Source organism: Xylona heveae (genome assembly GCF_001619985.1).
Source record: "Xylona heveae TC161 unplaced genomic scaffold L228scaffold_15, whole genome shotgun sequence".
NCBI lineage: Eukaryota > Fungi > Ascomycota > Xylonomycetes > Xylonales > Xylonaceae > Xylona > Xylona heveae.
This window is the reverse complement of record NW_017264207.1, coordinates 224,520-246,306: the sequence shown is the minus strand read 5'-3', so window position 1 is coordinate 246,306 and position 21,787 is coordinate 224,520. Positions and strand designations below refer to the sequence as shown.

The window sequence follows — 21,787 nt, the reverse complement described above, 5'->3', positions numbered from 1 at the left end:
CGACAGTCTCCCACGGAGCACAGCACTTTGCATGGGTTAATAGTTACTTACGACTCGGTACTCATCGCCATTACTTCACTAACTGAACCTTAAAATGAATACAAAACTTCGAAGTGATATTGATGCGTAAACGCTTGTCTGAATAAAAATTCTATTTCAAGCGCTGCACAAACAGCCGTCTATCATTACCTGCATAACTCCTTCCATCATGGCAAGACTTCTCCTCCCTCAGCCACATCGCCTACCCTGGCAAGAGATTCATGTTGCAAAATGCGACCCCCAAAAACTAAACCCCTCGAACTTGCATAGCTGATATCTTTCAACATTTTTGTGCACGAAGCGGCTATATTTGGGTAGATTTATATGCATGAGTGCTTCTGGATCAATCCTTCTTCTTTCTCTCTTCACTACTTAATTCTTTTTCCTTTTTCCTTTTTCCTTTCCATTTTTTTTTATTATATTATTTTTTTTATTGGTCACCTTCTTTGAGGCTCCCATCTCTGCGGTAAAAATAACACTACTCTATCTAGATCCGTCAGACATTAACAATTTCAGACAAGTTGGTTGCGAGGAAAAGGAAGGAAAACAGAAAAAATAAATAAAATAAAATCAACAAGCAACGTCGTAAGTTCGGAGTCATTACGTTCATCAGGCGGCGGCTTTTGGTAGGGCGAATGGGTAAACTGGAGACATAGGGCAAGATACCCGGGTGAAAGTCTCCCTGCTGTAGCGTTCTTCAGAGCATGAGGCAAAGACACGCTCATGCAAACCTACTTCCTTGAGGCCTCATACCAGAGGATCTCGAATCTGGGGGATTGAATACGGTATGTGTGTCCCTGACATAAGTCAGCTATGGTAGCCCTCTTTCAAAAGTCCCCTTGGAGACTACTTAAAAATGACCCAGAAAGCCGCCGACCAACGCGATGCCTGGTGATACTCAAACATCCTCTATGCCGATCCCCAACCTGCGACCCGTATATGAATGATGTCTTTCGGAGCACCCGCCAAGAAGACTGATTTATTTTGATTCATAATGAATGATCTTTACCGTCTTTCTCTTGTAGTGTACAAAGCAATATAGTTCGCCGTTCCCGTACATGTTTCTTTGTTGGCGCTCCGACACGCCAAGCCATTACTGTTCTTTGTTCTTTGCAGACTGTGCAGTCAAATGCCCTTTACCAAGACCGAATAATAAATTCTCTTAAACTCTATCCTCGTTCGCTGCTGCAATGCATCACCTGTCCATTTACGTTTCACCGCAGCATGGCTGGAAAGCGTGGCAAGAAACCTCGGCGGATACGTCAAGGAAACCCAGAATTAGCCGTGTCTAATGGAGCTGTGAAGATTAAGCAGAGGGCCCGGGTCAAGGGAAAAGGGCAGAAACGCAAACGTCCAAACCTCAAAATTGTCGATGAAGAGATCGACAACGCTTCCGAGGAAGTCGAGCTACTGCCGGTGGCCTCAGGTGCTCGAACCGGAAAACATCAGGAGGGACAATTATCCAAATTTCCTTGGAATAATTTGTCCTTAAAACTTCCCCCTTTATTCTTTAAGCACCTCCAGGAGACCTGGGATAGCGGGGAATATCGCGACGTGATACCCTATTACGCCGAACAGCTGACGTTGCTAGACCCTAAACGCAAGGCTACTTCAACAACAAAGTTGGGAAACATCCTGGTGGCAGACTACCTCAATAAGCGGCTACAGCCAGATTTCACCCAAAAAGATACATCTTCCGGCTGGCGTCCACTGCGTATGGTTCATGAAAGTGGTAACGGCGTGGTCGTGCTCTGGAAAAAGCAAAAGGAAACAGACTCAGTAAGCACGGCACTGCCAAGACATGATGGTGGTCATTTTCCTCACTCAGTATCTTACATTGTGATCTCACTCACAGAAAGCCGAATATGTTGCCGTCAAAGATACCAGATTCCCCAGATGGTTCCAAGACTACAGCTCTGAAGCAAAACTGACGCACCGACTTAATGAGATTGGCTGCCCCAATGTCGTTAAAGTTCTGGATTGGTGTTCTGTCGATCCATCATTCAATGGAATGGATCTTATTCGAATAGTCTATGAATACTATCCGCTTGGTAGCCTTCATGACTTGTATGCCTACTACCATAAACGATCGTAGTAAGTTGGCAGAACTCCTCGGCACCAGTGCCTGTACCTAGTAACCATTAACACTTTACACAGCTTCGTTTTCCCTGAAGCCTTTCTTTGGCAGGTGTTTCATCAGGTGTCCACCGCATTATGCTGGCTTGTTCGGGGCACTACCGATGTTCAGCCACGAGAGTCATGGGAAGAAATCATCCATCATGACTTGAAGCCTGCAAATAGTATGTTCAAAGAACATTTCTCTACACGTGAACAAAAGAGCTAACCAGTTTATTTTCAGTCTTTCTGGCTCCTCCAGATGAGAGCACACATTTTCTATATCCTGTTCTTAAGCTTGCGGACTTTGGTATGTCCTCGTTAATCTTACAGTGATCTCAAGGTAGACAATTTCTAATAATCGCTTTACAAAAGGCCTTGCGTATACTGTGCCGAATGAAACCATACGGAAAATGAAATTTGGCGCTGAATGGCGGGGAGCGGGCACTGACGGCTATATCCCCCCTGTAAGTGACTCAGAACCCCCTTAATTCACAATGAAAGGCAAATTTTAGTCGTAAATGGAGTCTGCGACTTGTTTTCTTGTCTTAAGACTAAGAGGCTGATTCCATCCAAAAGGAGTTTCTAGACTTGGACGAACCGTTAGCCTACGAACAACCCCCTGGCAGCCATACAGACATCTTTTCACTGGGCCAAAGCGTTTCTGAACTTGCCTTCCTCGCTCAACCTATCAACATCCAAGAGCTCACTGATGGTGTCCCTCCGATATGGACTGCTCTCTCCGACTTCTACTCAGACCAACTTCGTTCTCTCATTCGGTCCTGTACTGAGCTGGACAGCCGCAATAGGCCTTCAGCATATGATCTGTTTCAAGAAACACAAATGACCGCCCTCTCCTGGCTCATCAAGACCGAAAACGTGATAAATGAACTTCAAATTCATGCGGGCCAAGCAGTTGAGACTTCTTCTGAGTTTGATACTATCAAACCTTCTGATCGCTTGCCTCGGCCATCATATCTTCCTGAAACTTGGAACTACGATGGCAAAGAATCAGTGATCCTTGCCTATATGGGAGTATATCCTGGTCGTCTACTCTACGACAAGTCCGACCAGAAGCGCTTCGAAGAGAATGAAAGTTTTCGTAGCGCACTTGACCTAGTGTGTTTCCCAATGGATGGGCTCAAAGAATATGGTATCCCACCTCCTCCAATTAGAGAGGCTGTCAGTATAGACAAAGTGGATTACGGAATTGTTCTTGGAGATCTATATCAGTATTCGACATCTGGCTTTTCAACCGTGGAGAAGGGGTTAAAAAAGCGCTCTGATACTTATGTTCAAGACGAGGATGACTTGAGCCCTGCAGTAGAGAATTCCAATACGGGAAAAGAATCTCACTTTTGGGGAACAGGACCACCGGTTTCCGTCGATCAAGATGATTTGCTTCAAGACGTCGAGCACCATATGGATCGGCAAATCCAAAGATTAACCTCGACAAAGGAGGTTGACGAGAGAAGGCAAGCTACAGTGGAGCAAAAGGTGGGAGGAAATGTGATACCAGCATTGACACCTGGGAATGTTCCTGGAGAGGTAAATGGAAAAGCCGACAAGACCTCTAAAGTCAATGGAGAGACCAAGAACGAGATCAGAGAAGCAATTCGTGCTAAGCGACGTAAACGGCGTCAAGAGAAATATGCTAAGAACAAAGAAGCCAAGGCGAGGATAAAACAAGGTATTAAAGCGGCGAAACCGATTCCCACATTTGCGGCAGGCGTCAAGAAAAGGAAGGAGAAGAAAGGAAAGAAGAAGGGAAAGAAACAAAAGCAAACTGAAGTACCAGAATCTCCAGTTCAGACTACCAAGCTTGGAATTCCATCGCTTGCAAAAGCGGCAGAAGGAAGTCCAAAAAAGAAGCCGCAACAAAAAGAAAAGGATGAGAAGCCGGCCAAGAGAGATGTTGAAGAGGCTACAAAAAAGAACAACCTCAGCATCAGAGAGGCAACAAAGCACAGGCCAAAACCGAAAAAGCAAAAGCAACCCAAGGCCAAGGCTAAAGCCAAAGTCAAGAAGGAGAAAGCTCGTACGGATTCATCAGATATTAAAGCTCCGAAAGCACCGCCCAACACCAAAGTTCGAACAACTCCTATGTCAAGGTTCCCTGAACCTATTCGCATTGTCATGGGGCCCTCTTCAACTCCCGTACTCTTTTCTGGACCATCACCGGCATTGGCGGCCCTCAAATTCATAAACACATCCAAGGGAAACCCAAACTCCAGCCAGCGCACGCTTCCTCCTCGTTCAATAACAAAATATATTCCTCACCGGAAATCCGCCGCGAACGGTTCACGATCCTCACTCGCAGAAGATGTTGCTGCTGCTGCCGCTGCCCTGGAACAGTTGAAGCAAGGTCAGAACCCAGAGACGGTGAGCAAAGAGAAAGACAATCTTGTCAAGAGGAAGCGTAAGCATGATCCCGAAGAAGATGAAGAACACAAGCACGACAGCCAATCTTCGGATGACGAGGACGAGTTGGATGACCAGATGGAGCTGGAAGAGATCTCCGAGGATGAGTTGAGCGACGAATCAAAGAATCCGAGGAAACCAAAAAGAAAGCGAGCTCGAAGGAACTCTGACCCTGACTATGTCGATGATTCGAACCATGATGACGAGGCGTATCAGGACGACTACTACTTAGACCCGGAAGATATCAACGAAAGAGATCTGGACATCAATTCCTATGATGGCCACGACGAGGATCCGGGCCAGGGGAAGCGCAAACACAAACAAGCGGCCAAAGCTGCAGGACGCACGAAATACAAGGGAGCGAGCAACACCGTGAAAAGAAATAGCCCCGAGCAAATGCCGGAACAACACCAATCTGCAGAGCCTACTGAAATCGAGCCAGTGACTGACCTCGTGCCGGAGCTTTCTGATGCGTCCAGTGTTTTTGGAAACTCCCATATATATCCTGAGCAACAGCAAGTGGAAGAAAATTATTCTAGGCAGTCAACACCTTCTAAAGCGTCGTCAATAATCTCAAGCCGCGCAAACACGCCGGTACCGCAGCGCTCCTTTTCTCGCTCCTACTCGCCATTGTCGTCCGTCATGCCCTCGCCATCGCCGTCACCTTCGCCTTCGGTCTCTTCTTCATCCCAGGTCTCCGCGTCTGCCTCAAACTCATCCTCACAACAAGCTGAGCAGCCTACGCGGACATCTCAAACCTCACAGACTCCACTGAGGCTCCGCCCCAGTCCTGTGAGCTACAATCACACTCAGCATACCGAGACCGGGGATATGGAGTATGTCAGTGATAGCGTTAGCGTCACTAGCACTAGTAGCAGTACTGGATCGGGTCCAGGTCCTGATACTGCTTCTGATACTGATCCCATAAGTGCAAGTGGAAGTGAAGTAGAAAGCTCTGAAGTCGACTCAGATATTGATGCTACTTTCATGAACAACACCACCGGCGCCTACGCAAGCGACATTGACACCGGGTCTGATACCCATATCCAAACTGACGGACTGGGTGATGGCGGATATAATACCGGCACGGGAACCGAGAGTGAAAATGTCTCCGGTGATCATAGCGATGATAGTAGTGACGACGATGACGAGGGCGATCAAGGCACTGATGCTACTGATGCTACTAATGCTAATGCTACTGATGACGACCAGGACGACATACAGTGGGGGAGAGCAGATGGTGTCAAGAATGTCGTTGCCAAGTTGAGAAACTTATTTGGCTTTGGATTCATGCGGCAGTAGTCAGCTGGTTTTTGCCTTGGCTTATTTTTGCTTTTTTTGGGTTCTCTTTTTTTCAGTTCAGCATTAATTTACGCTTGGTCTTTCATGCGTTTCCGTGTATCAATCTTGTTTCTTTTCTTTTCTTTTCTTTTTTCCTCAATTTTTCTATCTATCTATTTATTTTCTGTTTCCATTTCTGGATTTCGTTTGTTTTCTTTCCCTCTCTTCTCTTCTCTTTTGACTTTCCGTTTTCTGTTCCAACCTTCTGTTTCACTCTTCTCTTTCGCCTTCGCTTTTGCCCGCTCTGGGCTTTACGTGTTACATAACAAACCCAAATCTCAAACAGTCACAGACTCACAATACTATTAGTCACCATCTATTTCTCACAATTCTACAGCTAGTGGGGGTTTCCATGAAGCCTAGACTGGGGTGATTCCCATAACACCCTTTACATCCCATCATACCGAGATCAATCTCAGATACCTCAGCCAAATGTATAGACTCTGGCCGTTCAAATCACAAATTGCCTACTAGTACCCCTTTTCCTTATGCACGTTACGTGTGACTATCCTGCACTGCTTTGTATTTCTGAATCCCAAGTGACAAGGCGCAGCTGCTATTAGACGTTCATTTGCAATAAGAGAGACGTCACTCATGTTTGAAGATCGGAGATGAATGAACGCGCTGATTCGCTGAAATGTCTACTTGACAATTGATAAACCTATTTCCGTATCCACATACAGTGTTTCTATCTACCAGAGACAAACAAAAGAGGTACAAATGGGGCAAATAGTAGCGGGGGAATCGTTGCTTTGGTGTGCTTCTCTGCTTCTTATGTCAGGGGAAAAAAGCCCAAATGATCAAAGATGCCAGATTGCTGAGGAAAGAAAAAGAAAAAGGCTGAAAATGGTGTGAAAAAGTAGTCACCTGGACTTAATATGAAAGAAGAAAGGAGAAAGACACATGTGACAAAGAAAGGTAGGATGGAGACGACGCCGGGATTCCATGCAGGGACGGGGGAAATTCTCATATGGCGAGACTTGGTTCAAGGAAGCGGTTGTATTGCAAAGAAAAAAAAAAATGCAACGCGCACAAATGAAGTGATGAGCGAATTGAGGCGGATATAGTATGACATAATGCAGATTCAGTGTCCGGATTTGTATTCGAACACCTTTCTTTCGTATAACATGCAAGCAATGCTAATTGTCTCTTTCCGCTGTGGATTGATGAATAGGCTGAGGATTCTGTTGATATTTTCCATGATAGTGCTATGACTGGGCATGATCAGAGGTATGAACCCAGGAAGCTATAAGCGTAAAAATGCCGAAAAGTGAAGATAATGAACTAAAGCTTCGCCAGCAACAATGTGTATTGAATAATTCTGCGAGATGAGAGGTTTTGGGGAGGGGTATTAGATGTCCGAGATATGACGCCATGATTGTCAGAAGATAAGAGTAATAGCTGCAGTGCTTCAAAGAAATTGTGCCGGATATTTGGATGCAGAAAATGACAGAAGATGTCTCAAATGAGAGACGATTCGTCATCTAGTATGGCGTTGACTCGCCGTTATGATACGGAATGCCGTAGGCTGCTTGCCGTCGTGCCTCTTTCCTCATATCAGGGTCCAGCCCTGGGGTTCTCGAAGATGATTGTAGGCGCATGGCCGTCCCCGGAGGTGTGGGGAGCGGATTGTTCGGCGCTGACCCAAGACGAACGGGAAGCGTGGTCGTGGCGATGGAGCCAGCGGATTGTGGCGGTGCCATGGCAGCAGCGCTTGATATTCGCGGAGGATACATTGGTCGTGGGGTGGGTTGACCGTAAGGATTAATATCTCTGGCCGACAGAGGTGACGGTCTGATGTCGCCTGCAATGGGGATATCACCATATGTCGGCGTCCGGGACGAAGCAGAGTCGGGGGCCGGAGACATGGCCTCTCGGAGGGCGGCTTTGTTGGCCGGCGGCCGCTGCAGACCGATGTGTGATTTCCGATTGTGTCGCTCCATCATGCTTACCGCCCAGGACTCGAGATCAACCGGGGTTCGTTTGGCGGCTTGGAGGAATGCGTCTTTCTCCTAAAGAGCGAGAATAAGTAAGTGCCCAAAATAAAAACCATAAAATCTAGAGCGACCTACAAAAAGCTCTTGGGGTGTGGGCCGGAGCTCCGGGTCTTTTGCCAAACACTTATCAATAACGTCTTCCAGAATACTTGGAAACGCGTCACTCTTCGGTAGCCTTGGAGCGGGCTCGTGCACGATCTGCTGAAGCAAATCTAAAATACCCATGGGCCCGGCCGCCCGATCATCGTCGCTCGAGCTGAAAGGAAATCGCCCAATGGCAAGTTCCATGAGTGTCAAGCCAACGCTCCATACGTCAGACTTGACCGAGTATTGTGCGCCCGATATACGCTCTGGTGCCATGTATGTTGAGGTGCCCACAAAAGTGTCGGCTATGGAGTTGACCAGCTCTCCTGAGACTCCAAAATCGCAGAGTTTTATTTGTCCCTTTGAGTTTACGAGCACGTTGGATGGCTTGATATCTCGATGCATGATGCGGTGCACATTGTAGAGGTACGTTAGACCGCCCAGGACGGATTCTGCAATCTTACCAAGGACGTCTACTCTAACTGGGCCGAAGTCCTTGGAGATGCGATCGAGAGACCTGCCAAGCTTGATCAGCACACTCGCAACAACAGAGTAAATTGATAGCAAGTCCAGCCCTTACCCACAGTCCATGTACTCCATGCACATGATTACGTCTCCAGCGTCGTTCAGAAATGCTCCGTAGAACGATACAATGTATGGTGAGTTGCAGTCATGCATGATATGAAGCTCCCTGACTATTTGCTTTCGAACTTCCTTTTTCGCCTCAACGTGGATTACCTAGAGATCAGAGCTTCGTTAGTCTACGAGCAAACACAAAAGGTAAAGAATCGTTTGTTAAAAGGACAGCATCGACTCACCTTTCTTGCCATGACTACTTTGGTGGCCGCGTGGACAACCTTGCTCACTGTACCTCCATTTCCTGCTCCAAGCTCTTTGAGCACAATGAGATCTTCGCTTCTCAAGTCTAGTCGAAACTCGACCCCAATCTCAAGCGTATCTGGTCGATCGATGGAATTGCCCAGAGCGCCAGGTATCTGTGCGTCTCCAGCCGACGGAGCAGAAGGTTTCGGCTGACTGGCATTCAAGGCAAGGCCTTTGACGTTCTTCCGCTTCAGGGTGCGGGCTTTGAAATTGTCTGCAGACATATTCGCACAAACAAGGAGGTCGCGGCAGCCAGCGCCGATAGAAGCTGAATATTCGAGGAAAGGAACACCACTTAGTCTGTCATAAACAGGCGTCACAAGCTCGTTTGCAATGCTTGGGGCTCATGCAGGAGCTTTGTTCACGGTGCTGAGGTCAAATCGAGATCGACACAGGATCGAGTTTTCCAGAAAAGATCTCTCTTCAATATAAGAAGATAGAACGGGTATGTAATGCAAGATAATGTAATATGCTAGAGTGATGCAGCTGAAGTTATCGATTCTGGAGCATTGAAGATAATGGCAGGGCGTTCCGTGCGAGGGAGTAGAAGCAGGACAATCGGGGAAGTGGGAGCGTGATCAAAGAAGTAAATAAATTGGACCGGCCGCAGGAGTCATTCGAGGGACATTCAAGTAATAATAATTAAATACGAGGACGAAGAAATAGTAATCACTTTGAGGGGGGAAATAGGTCGAGGAGGATGAGAACTAAGCAGCCATAAGAGTACAGCAATAGTAATACGGGGGGGAAGTTGGTGCTTCTTCGGTTGATGGTGGGGCTTGTCGCCTGTTATTATTAGTCCCCGAGCACAACCAGTGAAAGAGGGGAGGACCCTTTTCAGGGGGGAAAGGCTACTCTTCTGATCCCCATGGTTGGCTCGCGGCTGATCCCCATAGGTAAAATGAGACAGTCGCTCTTCGAGCCAAGATTATCAGGGCAGTTCAATCCTCTCTCAGCGTAGCCTCTTCGAAACAACGGATCATCATCATCATATTGGACTTATGTGAAATTGATAACACTCCTTTTCATTTCTTTGTACCTTTGATACTCCGTAATACATCGAATCATATATGAGCTAACAATGGATCTGGGTGCCGGACTTGCTGAAAAATGATTTTAGGGCATGGGACTAATCAAATAGTGAATAATGAGAGAAGACACGGACCAGCAGGGATTCTAGAACCCTTCGAGAGGATAGAGGTCATTAATGTAGGCCCTTGAGCTTATGAAAGAAACCAAGTTGGAGGAAGTTTCCCAGCCAGGCAGCGCGTTAACTTATCTGATCGTGAAAGTAGCTGTTTCCTGAAGGTGTCGAGCGGGTATTTCCGCTATAAGCGATGGTCACGTGTATAGACTTTGGAACTTTCCCAATACAGCTAGTCTCACATCTGCACGGCGCGGATTCAATGCTACGGTCCCTGCCATCGTCAATGTAGAATAATCTCAATACCAAGTAGCAAGACTTCTATTGTCTATTGTCTGCTACCAATTCTCTCATTCATTCCCACCGCCTCTAATCTCTTGCTGGTCATATCCTATCTTCACCAGCCGGCATAAATATCCGCCTCTGATATTCTCACCTCACTCGATAGTTGCATCCGAAAAGTTCACTAGTATCGTCTGCCACCATGAGCACTCGGGATCTTATCCACGGCGAAGCTGAGCTCGGCGATGAGGAGGATGAAGAATCATATGACGAGGAGACTGGAGAAGCGAGGGAGAGAGAAGGCCGCAAAGGAGGAGATAGGAACGTGGATGATTCCAGCGAGGAGGAGGACGATGAGGATGAAGAAGCAGCGGCTGCTGTAAGCTATGATATTCCGTTCATGATGGTAACATGGCGCAATTGCTGATGTGATTCTTTTTTTGCGCAGGTCCGTGAAGGATTCATTGTCGATGAAGACGAAGAGCCAGAGGAGGAGGAAGAACGCGAGCGCAGGCGCCGTGAGCGAAAGAAGCGCAGAAGGGCGGAGCGAGAGGAAGAAGAGGCTGCTCTCGACGAGGAAGATTTGGATCTCATTGGGGAAGCAAATCCGGAGCTTGAGAGACGAATTTCTACTGCGGTATGAGACAGCTTGAAGCCTTCTGATTATGCTGTGCGATGATTGCTCATTTGATAATAGCCAAAATTAAAGCGACTCAAACGCGGACACAAAGCCGAGCGCGGCCGAGAAACACAACGGGGCGTAGACGACATTTTCTCCGAAGACGAGGATGAGGATGCGCCTCACGAGTATGAAGATCATCGCCCATCGCGCGTCGACCGAGGCGGAGTCATGGACGAGTTCGCAGACTTTATTGAGGAAGACGATTTCGGCGACGAAGAGCGCGACCAGGAACAAGAAGACCTCGAGGTGGCCAGGCCTATCAAGAGAGGCATTCCTGGCGTTGGAGGTGCACAAGCAACAGGCTTGGATGAGAGCGCCTTAGAAGATTTGCGTCTCGCTTTCGGTGACGGAACAGAGTATGACTGGGCTCTCGATCAAGAGGCGGAGTTGGAGGAGCGCGAACTGGACCCCGAGCAGCCGCTGGAGCTTAAGGACGTGTTTGAGCCATCGCAGCTGGCCGACAAGCTGCTGACCGATGAGGATAATGAAATTCGCTTTGCCGATGAGCCCGAGCGTTTCCAATTGGCTCGAAAGGGTTTGAAGCACGTTATTCTCACCGATGAACAATTCCGTGAGGAGGGTCTTTGGATTTCCAACATGATGCTGCCAAAGAAGCGACTGGACTCCTCTCTCATTGACCCTTTTCAAAAAGCGGTCGCAAAGGTGCTCGAATTCATGATCACAGACGAGTACGAGGTCCCATTCATCTTCCAGCACAGAAAGGATTACTTGATCCACGCCGTCAAGGTACCCGTGAGCCCCGACCCGAACAATGAAGCGGCGCCACAATACGTCGTCAATGCAGAGAAGCTCCTTAATCAAAGCGATCTCTGGGACATCTTCGACTTGGATCTCAAGTTCCGAGCTCTCATTGATAAGCGCAACACTCTCCAGAAAACCTACGAGGGACTGCAAAGCATTTCATCATTGAACGATGAGATTTTCGAGGAAATGCTTCCGCAAGCGATTACAATGGAGGAGTTGCAGGATGTACAGGATTACATTCACTTCCAATATGCCTCACGTCTCAAGGACTTGGCCACGATCGACAATAGTCAGACAAACGGCACTCATCGGCGACCGGGCTCGCAAAAGGACTTTTTCGAGCGCATTCGCAACGGCAAAGCGTATAATCTCGTCCGCGCCTTTGGCATTTCGGCAGATGCTTTTGCCCGCAATGTCCTCCGCGAGGGCCAGCCCACCTTCCGAGAGGATCCTGCTGTTCGCCCGGATGACATGGCCGACTCGGACGATGTCCTCGACCCCTCCGAATTTACCACTGGATCTCTAGCTCTCAGGGCCGCCAAGGCCATGTTCGCGGAGGAGATTGTCATGAGCCCTCGGATGCGCAAGGTTATGAGACAGACTTACTACACCTCTGGTGTGGTTAATTGCTATCGCACAGAAAAGGGTCTCAAGAAGATTGATGAACAACACCCTTACTACGAGTTCAAGTACCTCCGGAATCAGCAGTTCAGCGACATTGCTCGACAACCTGAGCTCTATCTTCGAATGATGAAGGCTGAGGACGAAGGTCTCGTCGATGTAAAGGTGCGCCTGCAGAACTATGACCAGTTTAGGCGAAATCTGCTTCGGGAGCTCGAATCAGATAACTTTAGCGAAGTCGCAGATGCATGGAACAAGCTTCGTCGCGAAGTCCTTGAGATGGCGCTGCTGAAGCTTGACAAGCTCATGATCCGCGGCGTCAAGGAGAACATGAAGACAGAATGCGAGAACCAGGTCGCACGAGCTTGCCGTGAGGAATTCTCCAAGAAACTGGACCAAGCTCCCTACAAACCAAAGGGAATGGTTCTCGGAACCATTCCGAGAGTTCTCGCTCTTTCAAACGGTGCTGGTGGCCGTGATGCCATTTGCTGGGCCTGGGTAGAAGAGGACGGACGAGTCCTAGAAAATGGCAAATTTTCTGATCTCAACACTGGAGACTCAGGAAGGAACCTTCCCGATGGTGCCGACGTTTCTGCCTTTATTGAGCTTGTGGAACGTCGCAAACCAGATGTCATTGCCGTGTCTGGGTATTCTGTCGACACGCGGAAGCTGTTCAAACAGCTCGAGCTACTCGTAGACGAACATGATCTAAGGGGAGCTGAATACGAGGATGAGGATGGTAATGAGAAAAGCGACCGGTTGGAAGTTGTCATGGTCAATGATGAGGTTGCGCGACTATACCACAACAGCGAACGAGCCAATGACGAACATCCAGGAATGGCACCATTGACTAGATATTGCGTTGCTATCGCCAAATACCTGCAAAATCCCATGAAGGAATATGCTTCTCTTGGAAGCGATATCATTTCTATTTCCTTTGACCCCAGCCAAAATTTGGTCTCGCAAGATAAGATTATCAAACAGCTTGAAACTGCAATGGTAGACATGGTCAACCTCTGCGGTGTGGACGTCAACGAAGCCGTTGGCGATCCGTATACGGCAAACTTGCTCCCTTATGTGTGCGGTCTTGGACCAAGAAAGGCTACACAACTACTCAAGACGATCAATCTGAATGTAAGTACTATTCTGTCATATACCTTGCCGTTTCAGGTTTCTAATATTGGCCTAGGGCGGCGTCGTTTCAACGAGAGACGAACTCGTTGGTGACCCTGAAGAGGGCAAGCTCCCTGCCGTCGGTCCTCGTGTATGGAACAACTGCGCTAGTTTCTTATACATTGAGTTTGATAGCTCCGAACCATCGTCTGACTATCTCGACAACACTCGTGTCCATCCTGAAGATTACGACCTTGGCAGGAAAATGGCTGCTGATGCGCTTGAACTTGACGAGGAGGATATCAAAGCTGAGGTTGACGAGAACGGACCAGGTGCCATTGTCCGCAAGCTGGTCAAGGACGAGGCACAAGAAAGAGTCAACGACCTCATTCTTGAGGAGTACGCTGAGCAACTGGAGCGCAACTTTGCTCAACGGAAACGAGCTACTCTTGAAACTATTCGAGCCGAGCTCCAACAACCATACGAAGAGCTTCGACGCAACTTTGCACTCCTGTCCACTGACGAAATTTTCACTATGCTCACCGGCGAAACTCGGGATTCGCTAGTAGAAGGCATGGTCGTGCCCGTGTCTATCAAGCGGGTCACAGAAGACCACATTGATGCCAAGTTAGACTGCGGCATCGACGGCCTTGTCACCGAGACTGAGCTCACTGACCGACCTGACGTCTCTGCTCGGCAGCTGTACTCCATTCACCAAACAGTCCAAGCGAAGGTAATGTTCTTGAATCGCAAGTCCCTAACGGCTCAGCTATCTCTTCGCGAAAAGGAGCTTCGGCGGCCGTACCAAAAGCAGATTGACCGAATGCGAGACGAGTGGGATGAGCGTGAAGAGGCTCGCGACAAGGAGGCTATGCAAGAGAAGAATACTATCACGGGCCGCACTCAGCGTGTCATTAAGCATCCTCTCTTCAGGCCCTTCAACGCCGCCCAGGCCGAGGAGTATCTCGGCTCACAAGCTCGTGGTGACCTTGTCATCCGGCCTTCGTCTAAGGGATACGACCACCTTGCAGTCACATGGAAGGTTTCCGACAATGTATACCAACACATTGACGTGCTTGAACTCGACAAAGAAAACGAGTTTTCTGTCGGCAGAACACTCAAGGTTGCTGGAAAATACACGTACAGTGATCTTGACGAGTTGATTGTCAACCACGTCAAGGCTATGGCGCGCAAGGTCGACGAGATGATGCTGCATGAGAAGTATCAATCCGGCAGCAAATCGGAGACTGGTATGTTACATTGTTCTAATTTCCTTGCTATCTTTGCCCTCGTGACCCCCAGAACTTTGCAGCAAAAAAAAAAAAAAAAAAAAAACACGTGTGCTAACCAATATCCGCAGACCGCTGGTTGACGACGTACGCCGAAGCCAATCCGAAGCGTTCCAACTATGCGTTCTGCATCAACCCCAAATACCCTGGCTACTTTTACTTGTGCTTCAAGGCCGGCCAGCACGCGCCCAACAACAACTGGCCCGTCAAGATTGTGCCGCAGGCTTTTGAGCTCCAGAAGCACCAGTATCCTGATATGCGCGCCTTGTGCAACGGGTTCAAGTTGCTCTTTGCGAATATGCAGAATGGCAAGAGACGTTAAGCCCAGCGGTGCTTGGACCAGGTTGCATAACGTTTACGGCGCTTTTTGTTCCTTTTTACCAAGGTTTTTTATGGAGAAAGTCTTGCCTCAGCAAGACTTGATACTTCGGTTCTCCACACATCTTTGCATTTTCCTCTTCTTCATGCTCCTCAACCTTTTACAAACACATTAACCATTACTTTTCGGACGCAAAACCTTTTCTATTAATTTCCGAAATTCTCACTGCGCAGGGAGAATGGAATATTACCAGTACACCGCCATCCTTCTATCTCTCTTCTAAAAACCCCGGATGTACCTCTTACCTTAACAAAATATTATCTGCGGCTTGGGCACGACATTTCTTTCCCGCATCATCAATGTTTCACCAATTCGTCATTTTTGTCATTTCACCATCGTCGTCGTCGTCATCATCATCGTCATTGAGCACATACTGGGATTTTTCCGGACAAGTTTCCTTTTTCTTTTTCTCTCACCTGTTGTTGCAAAGGGTCCGTCTCTTAGCCCGTGCCTTTTCTTTTCATGTGCTCCCCTGCTTGTGCATATCCATCTCCATGCACCGGAGAGATATCTGAACCTTTTTGAATCATTAAAAACTTTGACTAAAAGTGTACTCTGTAAATTTACATTATGGTTACCTCATCTTATTATCATTCCAACCTACTACGTGCATTTTCTAGCCGTGAGCATGCGTTGTCTATTTCATTTTTCGCGACTATCCTGAAGGGCAAAATCTACCAAGCGAAAAACTCCCTGCGGGCGCACACCCCAGTGGACTCAGCGGGGTATCAGTAGTGTTACGAAGCAAAATAGACCTCTCCCCTCTTCGCAGAAATGATCTGGTCACTAATACTCTGCAACATCGTCCCCGCGAACGATTCGGAAGAGAATGCAACGCCCAGTTCTTGACTCGTATACCAGCTTGCCCGATCCATGTTGCCGCTGCCGAGCAGGACAGTGGAAGAATCGACGATGAGCAGTTTCAAGTGGGATTTGACTGGTTCTGGATGCGGAGGTGGAGATGGAAGTGTTTCTTGGTCTGGATGTGATGGGGATGATGATGATGCACGTCCTGGGCCCAAACCTGGTTGTAAATCTACCTGGGAAGAGTTTGAATCAAATACGGAGGTGCGGTCCGAGTCGAGACGGGGCTTGTAGTAATATATGCGTAGACGACCAATACGCTGTTGGGGAGATGAATCTGGGTGAGTTGGTGAAGTTGGTGCTCGGAGACCAGACTCCACATCGACGTCTGGGCTAGAAGAAAGGTTCTCTGGATGGATAGGACCCGGGGAAGCTGGTGATGGTTGTACTGAGGATTTACGTTTCGACCCAAGGCGAGCACGAACGCCAGACCTAACGCTAGAACCAACACCAGCAGATCTAAGCAAGGCCTTGTACCGCCTGACTAGCCGCCAGATACAAATCTCCGTCAGCGTCCCCGCTGTGACCAGTTGCTCGAGAAACATCATTGTGCGATTTGTCACAATCGTGACAGCCACGCCGCGCGACAGTGCATCAATAACGGCATCCACGACAGGCGGTGACGTCAGGTTCGGAGTCTGCATGTATATTTCTGTATGCGCGTGGGCGAGGAGCGTGAGGGTGAAGATGTTTAGCGGGGTAGGAGGCGGCGAGGGGGCGCGTAGAAAAGGAAGAAGAAATCTGAAGCGCGGATTGATGTGGTGCGGGGAAGGAAGAATGAGTGTGGGTATGTCGGGGTATGGTGTATCAGGAAGAGCTTTTATGACTTGGTTTAATGCTGAAGACGTGTTCAAGTCGATTGAAGGGCTGGTTGAGTTTTCTGAAAAAGTCGGAGAAGAGTAATTGTCCAGAACATCATGGACATCATGGCCCCAAACGTGATGATGAAAGACCAACATTTTCCGCACCGCGTTCCCCTGAAACGCCACGCAGTCTTCGAACCACGACTCCCAGCTGACGTTGCAGCTCGGCAACCATGCTTGGTTGCGATCAATGATGATATATTTGGGATGTATCACGCTAAAAGGGAGAAAGAAGAGGCTTTTGATTTCGAGATCAAGGCCAGATAATTCGTCTGGATGCGGGAGTCCGAATTTCTTGACCCACGTTGAAGACGGGTATGTTTGTCCATGTCGAGAAAACGTGTGGAACAGTTTCTGAGTAAATGATAGTGAGGAGAAACATATTCGTACGCGGATCTTGTGTGCTCCGCGGGATATAGCTTGCGCGGAGAGCTGCTTGAGAGCGTCCCCGATGGCGGCTTGAGACGGTGAGCGCGCCCAGAAACATGTCACGATGAGAATTTCATGCTGGGCTGAGAGAATAGAAGGCAAGATGCTAGATATAAGTGCTTCCCCGGTCCCGAGGAGTGCGTTGTTGATTGTGCAGCTGGTATGTAATACTGATGGATCATCTGCCCAGTAGGACGGGTGTGACTGCTTTGTTTTGCCGGCATGGTTGGAGAGCTGTGCGGTCCACTCGCCGAGGAGATTGTGGGGGAAGTTGCTCATGATGCATATTTTACTGTCCCATTTACATTACAATTAATGAACAATGGGCAAACACTCATTGATGGGGGGTTTTGGTAGAGTTGAATATAATACTCGGAGTATGACTGGTAGCAGGGTAGTCGTTCAACATCCGTGTTGACGTCGGAGGAAACGAGGCCGATGGACCGATAAGATTAGAGAAAAGATGCGAATTCGTCAAGTAACAACACCAGAACTTCCCACCATCATCGACGATAGAAGCTATAAGATATCCCCGCCTGTAGACCACACTTGTCTTTCTGAGCAATGGCAATTACGATTCTTCCGCCAGTACCGGCGGCCGCGATATACAATGATGCTGCATCCGACGACGACGAAAAGTTCGACTCCGACGGCGATGTCGACATGGAGACCAGCACCACCGCCAGACCGTCCAAACGAGCGAGAATATCAGGAAACGGCATTGTTACGCCTGGAGAAGTCGTCACGGACGACCCGCAATGGATGAGGTGAGATTTTACCCTCCCCCCTCCCCAACGAGTCTGCTACTGCTGCCGCAAAGATGTGATGCTAACGCGACATTCACAATACAGAGGCCACGGCACTTTTGTTGCGCCAGAGACGACGGAAATCACAGCGACTGTTGCAGGCACCGTGCAAAAGACCAATAAGCTCCTCTCCGTGCGGCCTCTACGGGCACGATATACTCCCGAGATTGGCGACTTGGTCGTCGGCCGCATCGTCGAGGTATGTCAATTACCCTATCTTCACTTAACTCTACCACCTAGAACTCTCTGCTAACTATATATTTTTCTCCGGCAGGTCCAATCGAAACGATGGCGCGTCGATGTCGCCGCTCCTCTGCTCGCATCTCTCCCTCTCAGCGCAATCAACTTGCCCGGCGGTATCCTGCGCAAACGCACTAGCACCGACGAGCTGCAAATCCGGACATTCTTCTCTGAAGGCGACCTGCTCGTTGCCGAAGTCCAATCAATCTTCCAAGACGGGTCCGCATCGCTTCACACCCGCTCGCTGAAGTACGGCAAGTTACGCAACGGCATCTTCCTCTCCGTCTCGGGCACAGGCGGAGGCGGCGGAGTCGTGCGGTCTCGCCGCCAAGTCTGGACAGTGCATACAGCGCGGGGCGGCGGCGAAGTGGACGTCGTGCTGGGCGTGAACGGCTACGTGTGGATCTCCAAGCACGTGGCTACAGAGGGGGCAGACGGCGTGTCAATCACACGGCTGGAAGAAAATGTGAGCAGTTCGATATATTCCAGTCAAAACGACGAGATTGATCCGGCGACGAGAAGAGAAATTGCCCGCCTAGCGGGCTGTATTCGCGCCCTGGTCGAGAATGGCGTCCGTGTCGATGAGGAAATGGTCATGCGCTCGTATGAAGCCAGCTTGGAAATAGAAGTCGAGGCCGAAGCTGCAGATGGTCGCGAAGGCGCGGATTATCTGGGTGGCGATCGTGGTCGCAAGGTTGTCGAAATGGCTTTGGCTGTTGCTGGATGAAAAGTTTCAGGTGGGTATTGAACGGAGTATGGTTTTGGCGTTGAGGCGACCTTTAAAAGATGTTACTTGTTGAATACTATCGCATATCTCTGTTTTATTTTCTTTTCATTGAAAATATGTTATGACGCATCTGTTGTTCCATTTACATCTTACTATGTCATACTTTACAACATCTCCGTCTGTGCTATCGGTGCTCGCATAATATCAATATCAATACCTATATCTATATCAATTTCATTCTCTCCGTCTTGATATCATGACAAAATATATGCGGGAAAAAAAAATCAAAATAAAATAAAATAAACAGCCAGCATAAATCTTGATCTCATGAAAATAATCTATGTTCTAAAAAGACAGCAGAAAAACAAAATGAAAATGAAAATGAAAACAAAAAACACACAAGATAAAAACAAAATAGAATAGAAATAAAGCTATACAAAGAGCAAAAAAACATCATCTAAACATCATGCCACAACTCATGATACGACCTAAGATCAATATCCTCGGGCTTGCGGAGATACGGCGTCAAATCCGCGCCCTCTATCAACTCCTTCTTCGTCCACCCGTTTCCAAAATACGCAAACCTGTTCCCGGAAGGCGAGCGATACGTATATTCGAAATCCTCCCAGCGGGGATCCTGCTTCGCATATTTTGTATGGAGGGCGCTACCAGGCCAATACCCATGGATTCTCGCTCCCGGACGGCCGCCGTTTGCCCAGGAACTGCAGTTCTCGCTCATGACGGTGCGGGGGAAAAACGCATCAATGAGCTCGACGAAATCGTCGACGGCTTTCTGCTGGGGCACGATGGTGCGGATGCCCTGGCGCTGGACCTTGCGCAGGACTTTCGCGAGATACGTGATTTGCGCCTCGGCCGTGCTGGGAAAGGTGCCCGAGGGGCCGGACGAGTTGGGGCCATGCAGGAAGAAGAGGTTGGGAAAAGACGGCGCCGCGACGCCGAGATACGTATAGGGGAACCCGAGCTTGCCGTCTGGTTTCCAGGCGGTCTTGAGATCGGTGTCGCCGGCGATGATGGAAAAGGGGGGCGCGAGGTCGACGTTTGCCCCCGTGGAGCAGATGATGGCGTCGACGTCGCGCTCGGTGCCGTCGACAGTGCGGATGCCTGTGGCGGTGAAGCGCTCAATGGGCGTGCGGATGAAGTCGACGTTGTCTTCGGCGATGGCTTCGAGGTAGCCCGGCCCGGGCGTCAGGCGGCGGCAGCTGGGGGAGAAGTCGGGGAGGATGTGCTCGAGGAGGTGTGGTTTCTTTTGAAGTCGGTCGGCCATGATGCGTGTGAATTCCGCGCGGGACTTTTCGGTCTTGTCGGCGCCTTTGAAGAAGCCGCCGAACCGCGCGAAGAATTTGTTCTCGAGCTGTTTGCGAAAGTCGTAGTACGTGTTCGGGTCCTCGAAGGACTCGAGTTTCTCTTTGGGGAAGTATTTTGGCGCAAGTGTCCGCTCGCCGGCCGCGCCGACGGTGCCGGAGATCCAGGTCTTGCTGCGCGCGTAGTGGTCGAGACGGCTGACGACGCGCTGCAGCTCGGGCACGACTTGGATGCCGCTGGCCCCGTTGCCGATTACGGCGACGCGCTTGCCGGTGGGATCGAAGCTGGGATCCCAGTTCGACGAGTGCCGGAGGTGGCCCTTGTAGTCGCTGATGCCGGGGATGTTGGGCAGTTTCCACGCGTTGAAGCGGCCGATGGCGGTAATGACGATGTCGTATTGCTCAGTTCTGGTCTCGCCGGTGGACAGATTGGTGGAGTTGACGACCCATTTTGCAGAGGTCTCGTCCCATTGAGCCTGCTTGACTTCGGTGTTGAGGCTCAGGTATTTGTACACGTCGTACTTTTTGGCTACTGATTGCCAGTAATCGCGGATTTCTCGTCCCTGTGCAAATTCCTCTGTCCACTGCGTTCGAGGCTCGAATGTGGACTGGTAGACATTGGCGGGGACATCGCATCGCACGCCTGCAGCAAAAAGTCAGAGTTGTTGATCGTGGTATTGATGGAGAATATTCGTAGATGGTACGCACCAGGATAGATGTTTTCAAACCATGTTCCTCCCACATCAGAGTTCTTCTCGAAAATGGTCAAGTCGATCCCGGGGACCTTGACTGGCAGGAACACGCCGCATGTGATTCCAGTGATTCCTGCTCCAATGACAGCGACCTATAGATTATTATGATCTATATCATTCGATAGGTGCGATAGTGCAAGTACCTTTATGGAAGGAAATTCGTCGATTGGGTGTTCTTCGAGCTGGAAACCAGTCTGGTTCTCTCCTTGCGGCAGCTGAATCGGGTCTTGTCCCGAAAGCACTGATGCAAGGGAAGGTTGGTGGCTTGTAGCTGACCCTGCTGTGCCGGTGCCACTTGCTCGAGAATCATGCTGAATGACCATGACGAATATATCGACAATGGAAACAAATATAACAGTTCACAAAAAAAAAAGAATTCAAATAGAAAAGAAGACAAAAGCAAATAGCAAAGAAATATCAAGTTAAATAGAACAATGGATTACTCTTATAACGTTTCTGCAATTCCATAATGCAAGATAAACACATGCGTTGCAAGACAGGGATGCGGATTGCGTTATTGCGGGGCACCATCACCACATGGAGCGACCGACGGTGGTTGTCAGTTTGTACCGAAATGGTATAATCTGCGCAACAATCTGCGCAGCCTGAGAGGACGATGATAGGAAAGGT

The 21,787-nt window shown here is 49.0% G+C and overlaps 6 protein-coding genes across 6 annotated transcripts; 3 read left to right on the top strand and 3 right to left on the bottom strand.

Annotated features, from left to right (window-relative positions):
• Positions 1-1,062: 1,062 nt before the first annotated feature.
• L228DRAFT_52057 (kinase-like protein) lies at positions 1,063-6,283 on the top strand. The gene is made up of 6 exons (XM_018336674.1): positions 1,063-1,818; positions 1,895-2,133; positions 2,197-2,339; positions 2,399-2,464; positions 2,530-2,621; positions 2,734-6,283. Exons 1-6 carry the CDS (start codon positions 1,264-1,266, stop codon positions 5,875-5,877), a joined length of 4,239 nt encoding a protein of 1,412 aa, XP_018184556.1. The 5' UTR covers positions 1,063-1,263; the 3' UTR covers positions 5,878-6,283.
• Positions 6,284-7,143: 860 nt separating this feature from the next.
• Positions 7,144-9,305, bottom strand: L228DRAFT_52022 (kinase-like protein). The gene is made up of 4 exons (XM_018336673.1): positions 8,816-9,305; positions 8,578-8,735; positions 7,989-8,514; positions 7,144-7,928 (listed from the first exon to the last, which is right to left on the bottom strand). The coding sequence occupies exons 1-4, from the start codon at positions 9,101-9,103 to the stop codon at positions 7,401-7,403; spliced, it is 1,500 nt and encodes a 499-aa protein (XP_018184555.1). The 5' UTR covers positions 9,104-9,305; the 3' UTR covers positions 7,144-7,400.
• A 1,202-nt stretch (positions 9,306-10,507) lies between these two features.
• L228DRAFT_215601 (transcription elongation factor spt6) lies at positions 10,508-15,097 on the top strand (the record flags this gene model as incomplete). The annotated part of the gene is made up of 5 exons (XM_018330090.1): positions 10,508-10,684; positions 10,754-10,942; positions 11,003-13,507; positions 13,563-14,736; positions 14,847-15,097. The coding sequence occupies 5 exons, from the start codon at positions 10,508-10,510 to the stop codon at positions 15,095-15,097; spliced, it is 4,296 nt and encodes a 1,431-aa protein (XP_018184554.1).
• Positions 15,098-15,891: 794 nt separating this feature from the next.
• Positions 15,892-17,778, bottom strand: L228DRAFT_286228 (hypothetical protein; the record flags this gene model as incomplete). Its single annotated transcript, XM_018336428.1, has 1 exon — positions 15,892-17,778. Exon 1 carries the CDS (start codon positions 17,587-17,589, stop codon positions 15,892-15,894), a length of 1,698 nt encoding a protein of 565 aa, XP_018184553.1. The 5' UTR covers positions 17,590-17,778.
• A 195-nt stretch (positions 17,779-17,973) lies between these two features.
• L228DRAFT_215428 (exosome complex exonuclease RRP4) lies at positions 17,974-19,083 on the top strand (the record flags this gene model as incomplete). Its single annotated transcript, XM_018330080.1, has 3 exons — positions 17,974-18,077; positions 18,162-18,315; positions 18,391-19,083. The coding sequence occupies 3 exons, from the start codon at positions 17,974-17,976 to the stop codon at positions 19,081-19,083; spliced, it is 951 nt and encodes a 316-aa protein (XP_018184552.1).
• A 457-nt stretch (positions 19,084-19,540) lies between these two features.
• Positions 19,541-21,480, bottom strand: L228DRAFT_215514 (FAD/NAD(P)-binding domain-containing protein; the record flags this gene model as incomplete). The annotated part of the gene is made up of 3 exons (XM_018330085.1): positions 19,541-21,048; positions 21,114-21,249; positions 21,301-21,480. The coding sequence occupies 3 exons, from the start codon at positions 21,478-21,480 to the stop codon at positions 19,541-19,543; spliced, it is 1,824 nt and encodes a 607-aa protein (XP_018184551.1).
• Positions 21,481-21,787: the final 307 nt, after the last annotated feature.

What these genes read in the sequence shown, in the direction of transcription:
- L228DRAFT_52057 (XM_018336674.1), top strand. Translation starts at nt 1,264, where the DNA reads ATGGCTGGAAAGCGTGGCAAGAAACCTCGGCGGATACGTCAAGGAAAC. An exon ending in TGACTTGAAGCCTGCAAATA is followed by an intron (nt 2,340 to 2,398) that starts GTATGTTCAAAG and finishes GTTTATTTTCAG; the next exon opens with TCTTTCTGGCTCCTCCAGAT. An exon ending in TCTTAAGCTTGCGGACTTTG is followed by an intron (nt 2,465 to 2,529) that starts GTATGTCCTCGT and finishes GCTTTACAAAAG; the next exon opens with GCCTTGCGTATACTGTGCCG.
- L228DRAFT_52022 (XM_018336673.1), bottom strand. Translation starts at nt 9,103, where the DNA reads ATGTCTGCAGACAATTTCAAAGCCCGCACCCTGAAGCGGAAGAACGTC. An exon ending in ATGGAGTACATGGACTGTGG is followed by an intron (nt 8,515 to 8,577) that starts GTAAGGGCTGGA and finishes CAAGCTTGGCAG; the next exon opens with GTCTCTCGATCGCATCTCCA. An exon ending in CCACACCCCAAGAGCTTTTT is followed by an intron (nt 7,929 to 7,988) that starts GTAGGTCGCTCT and finishes CTCGCTCTTTAG; the next exon opens with GAGAAAGACGCATTCCTCCA.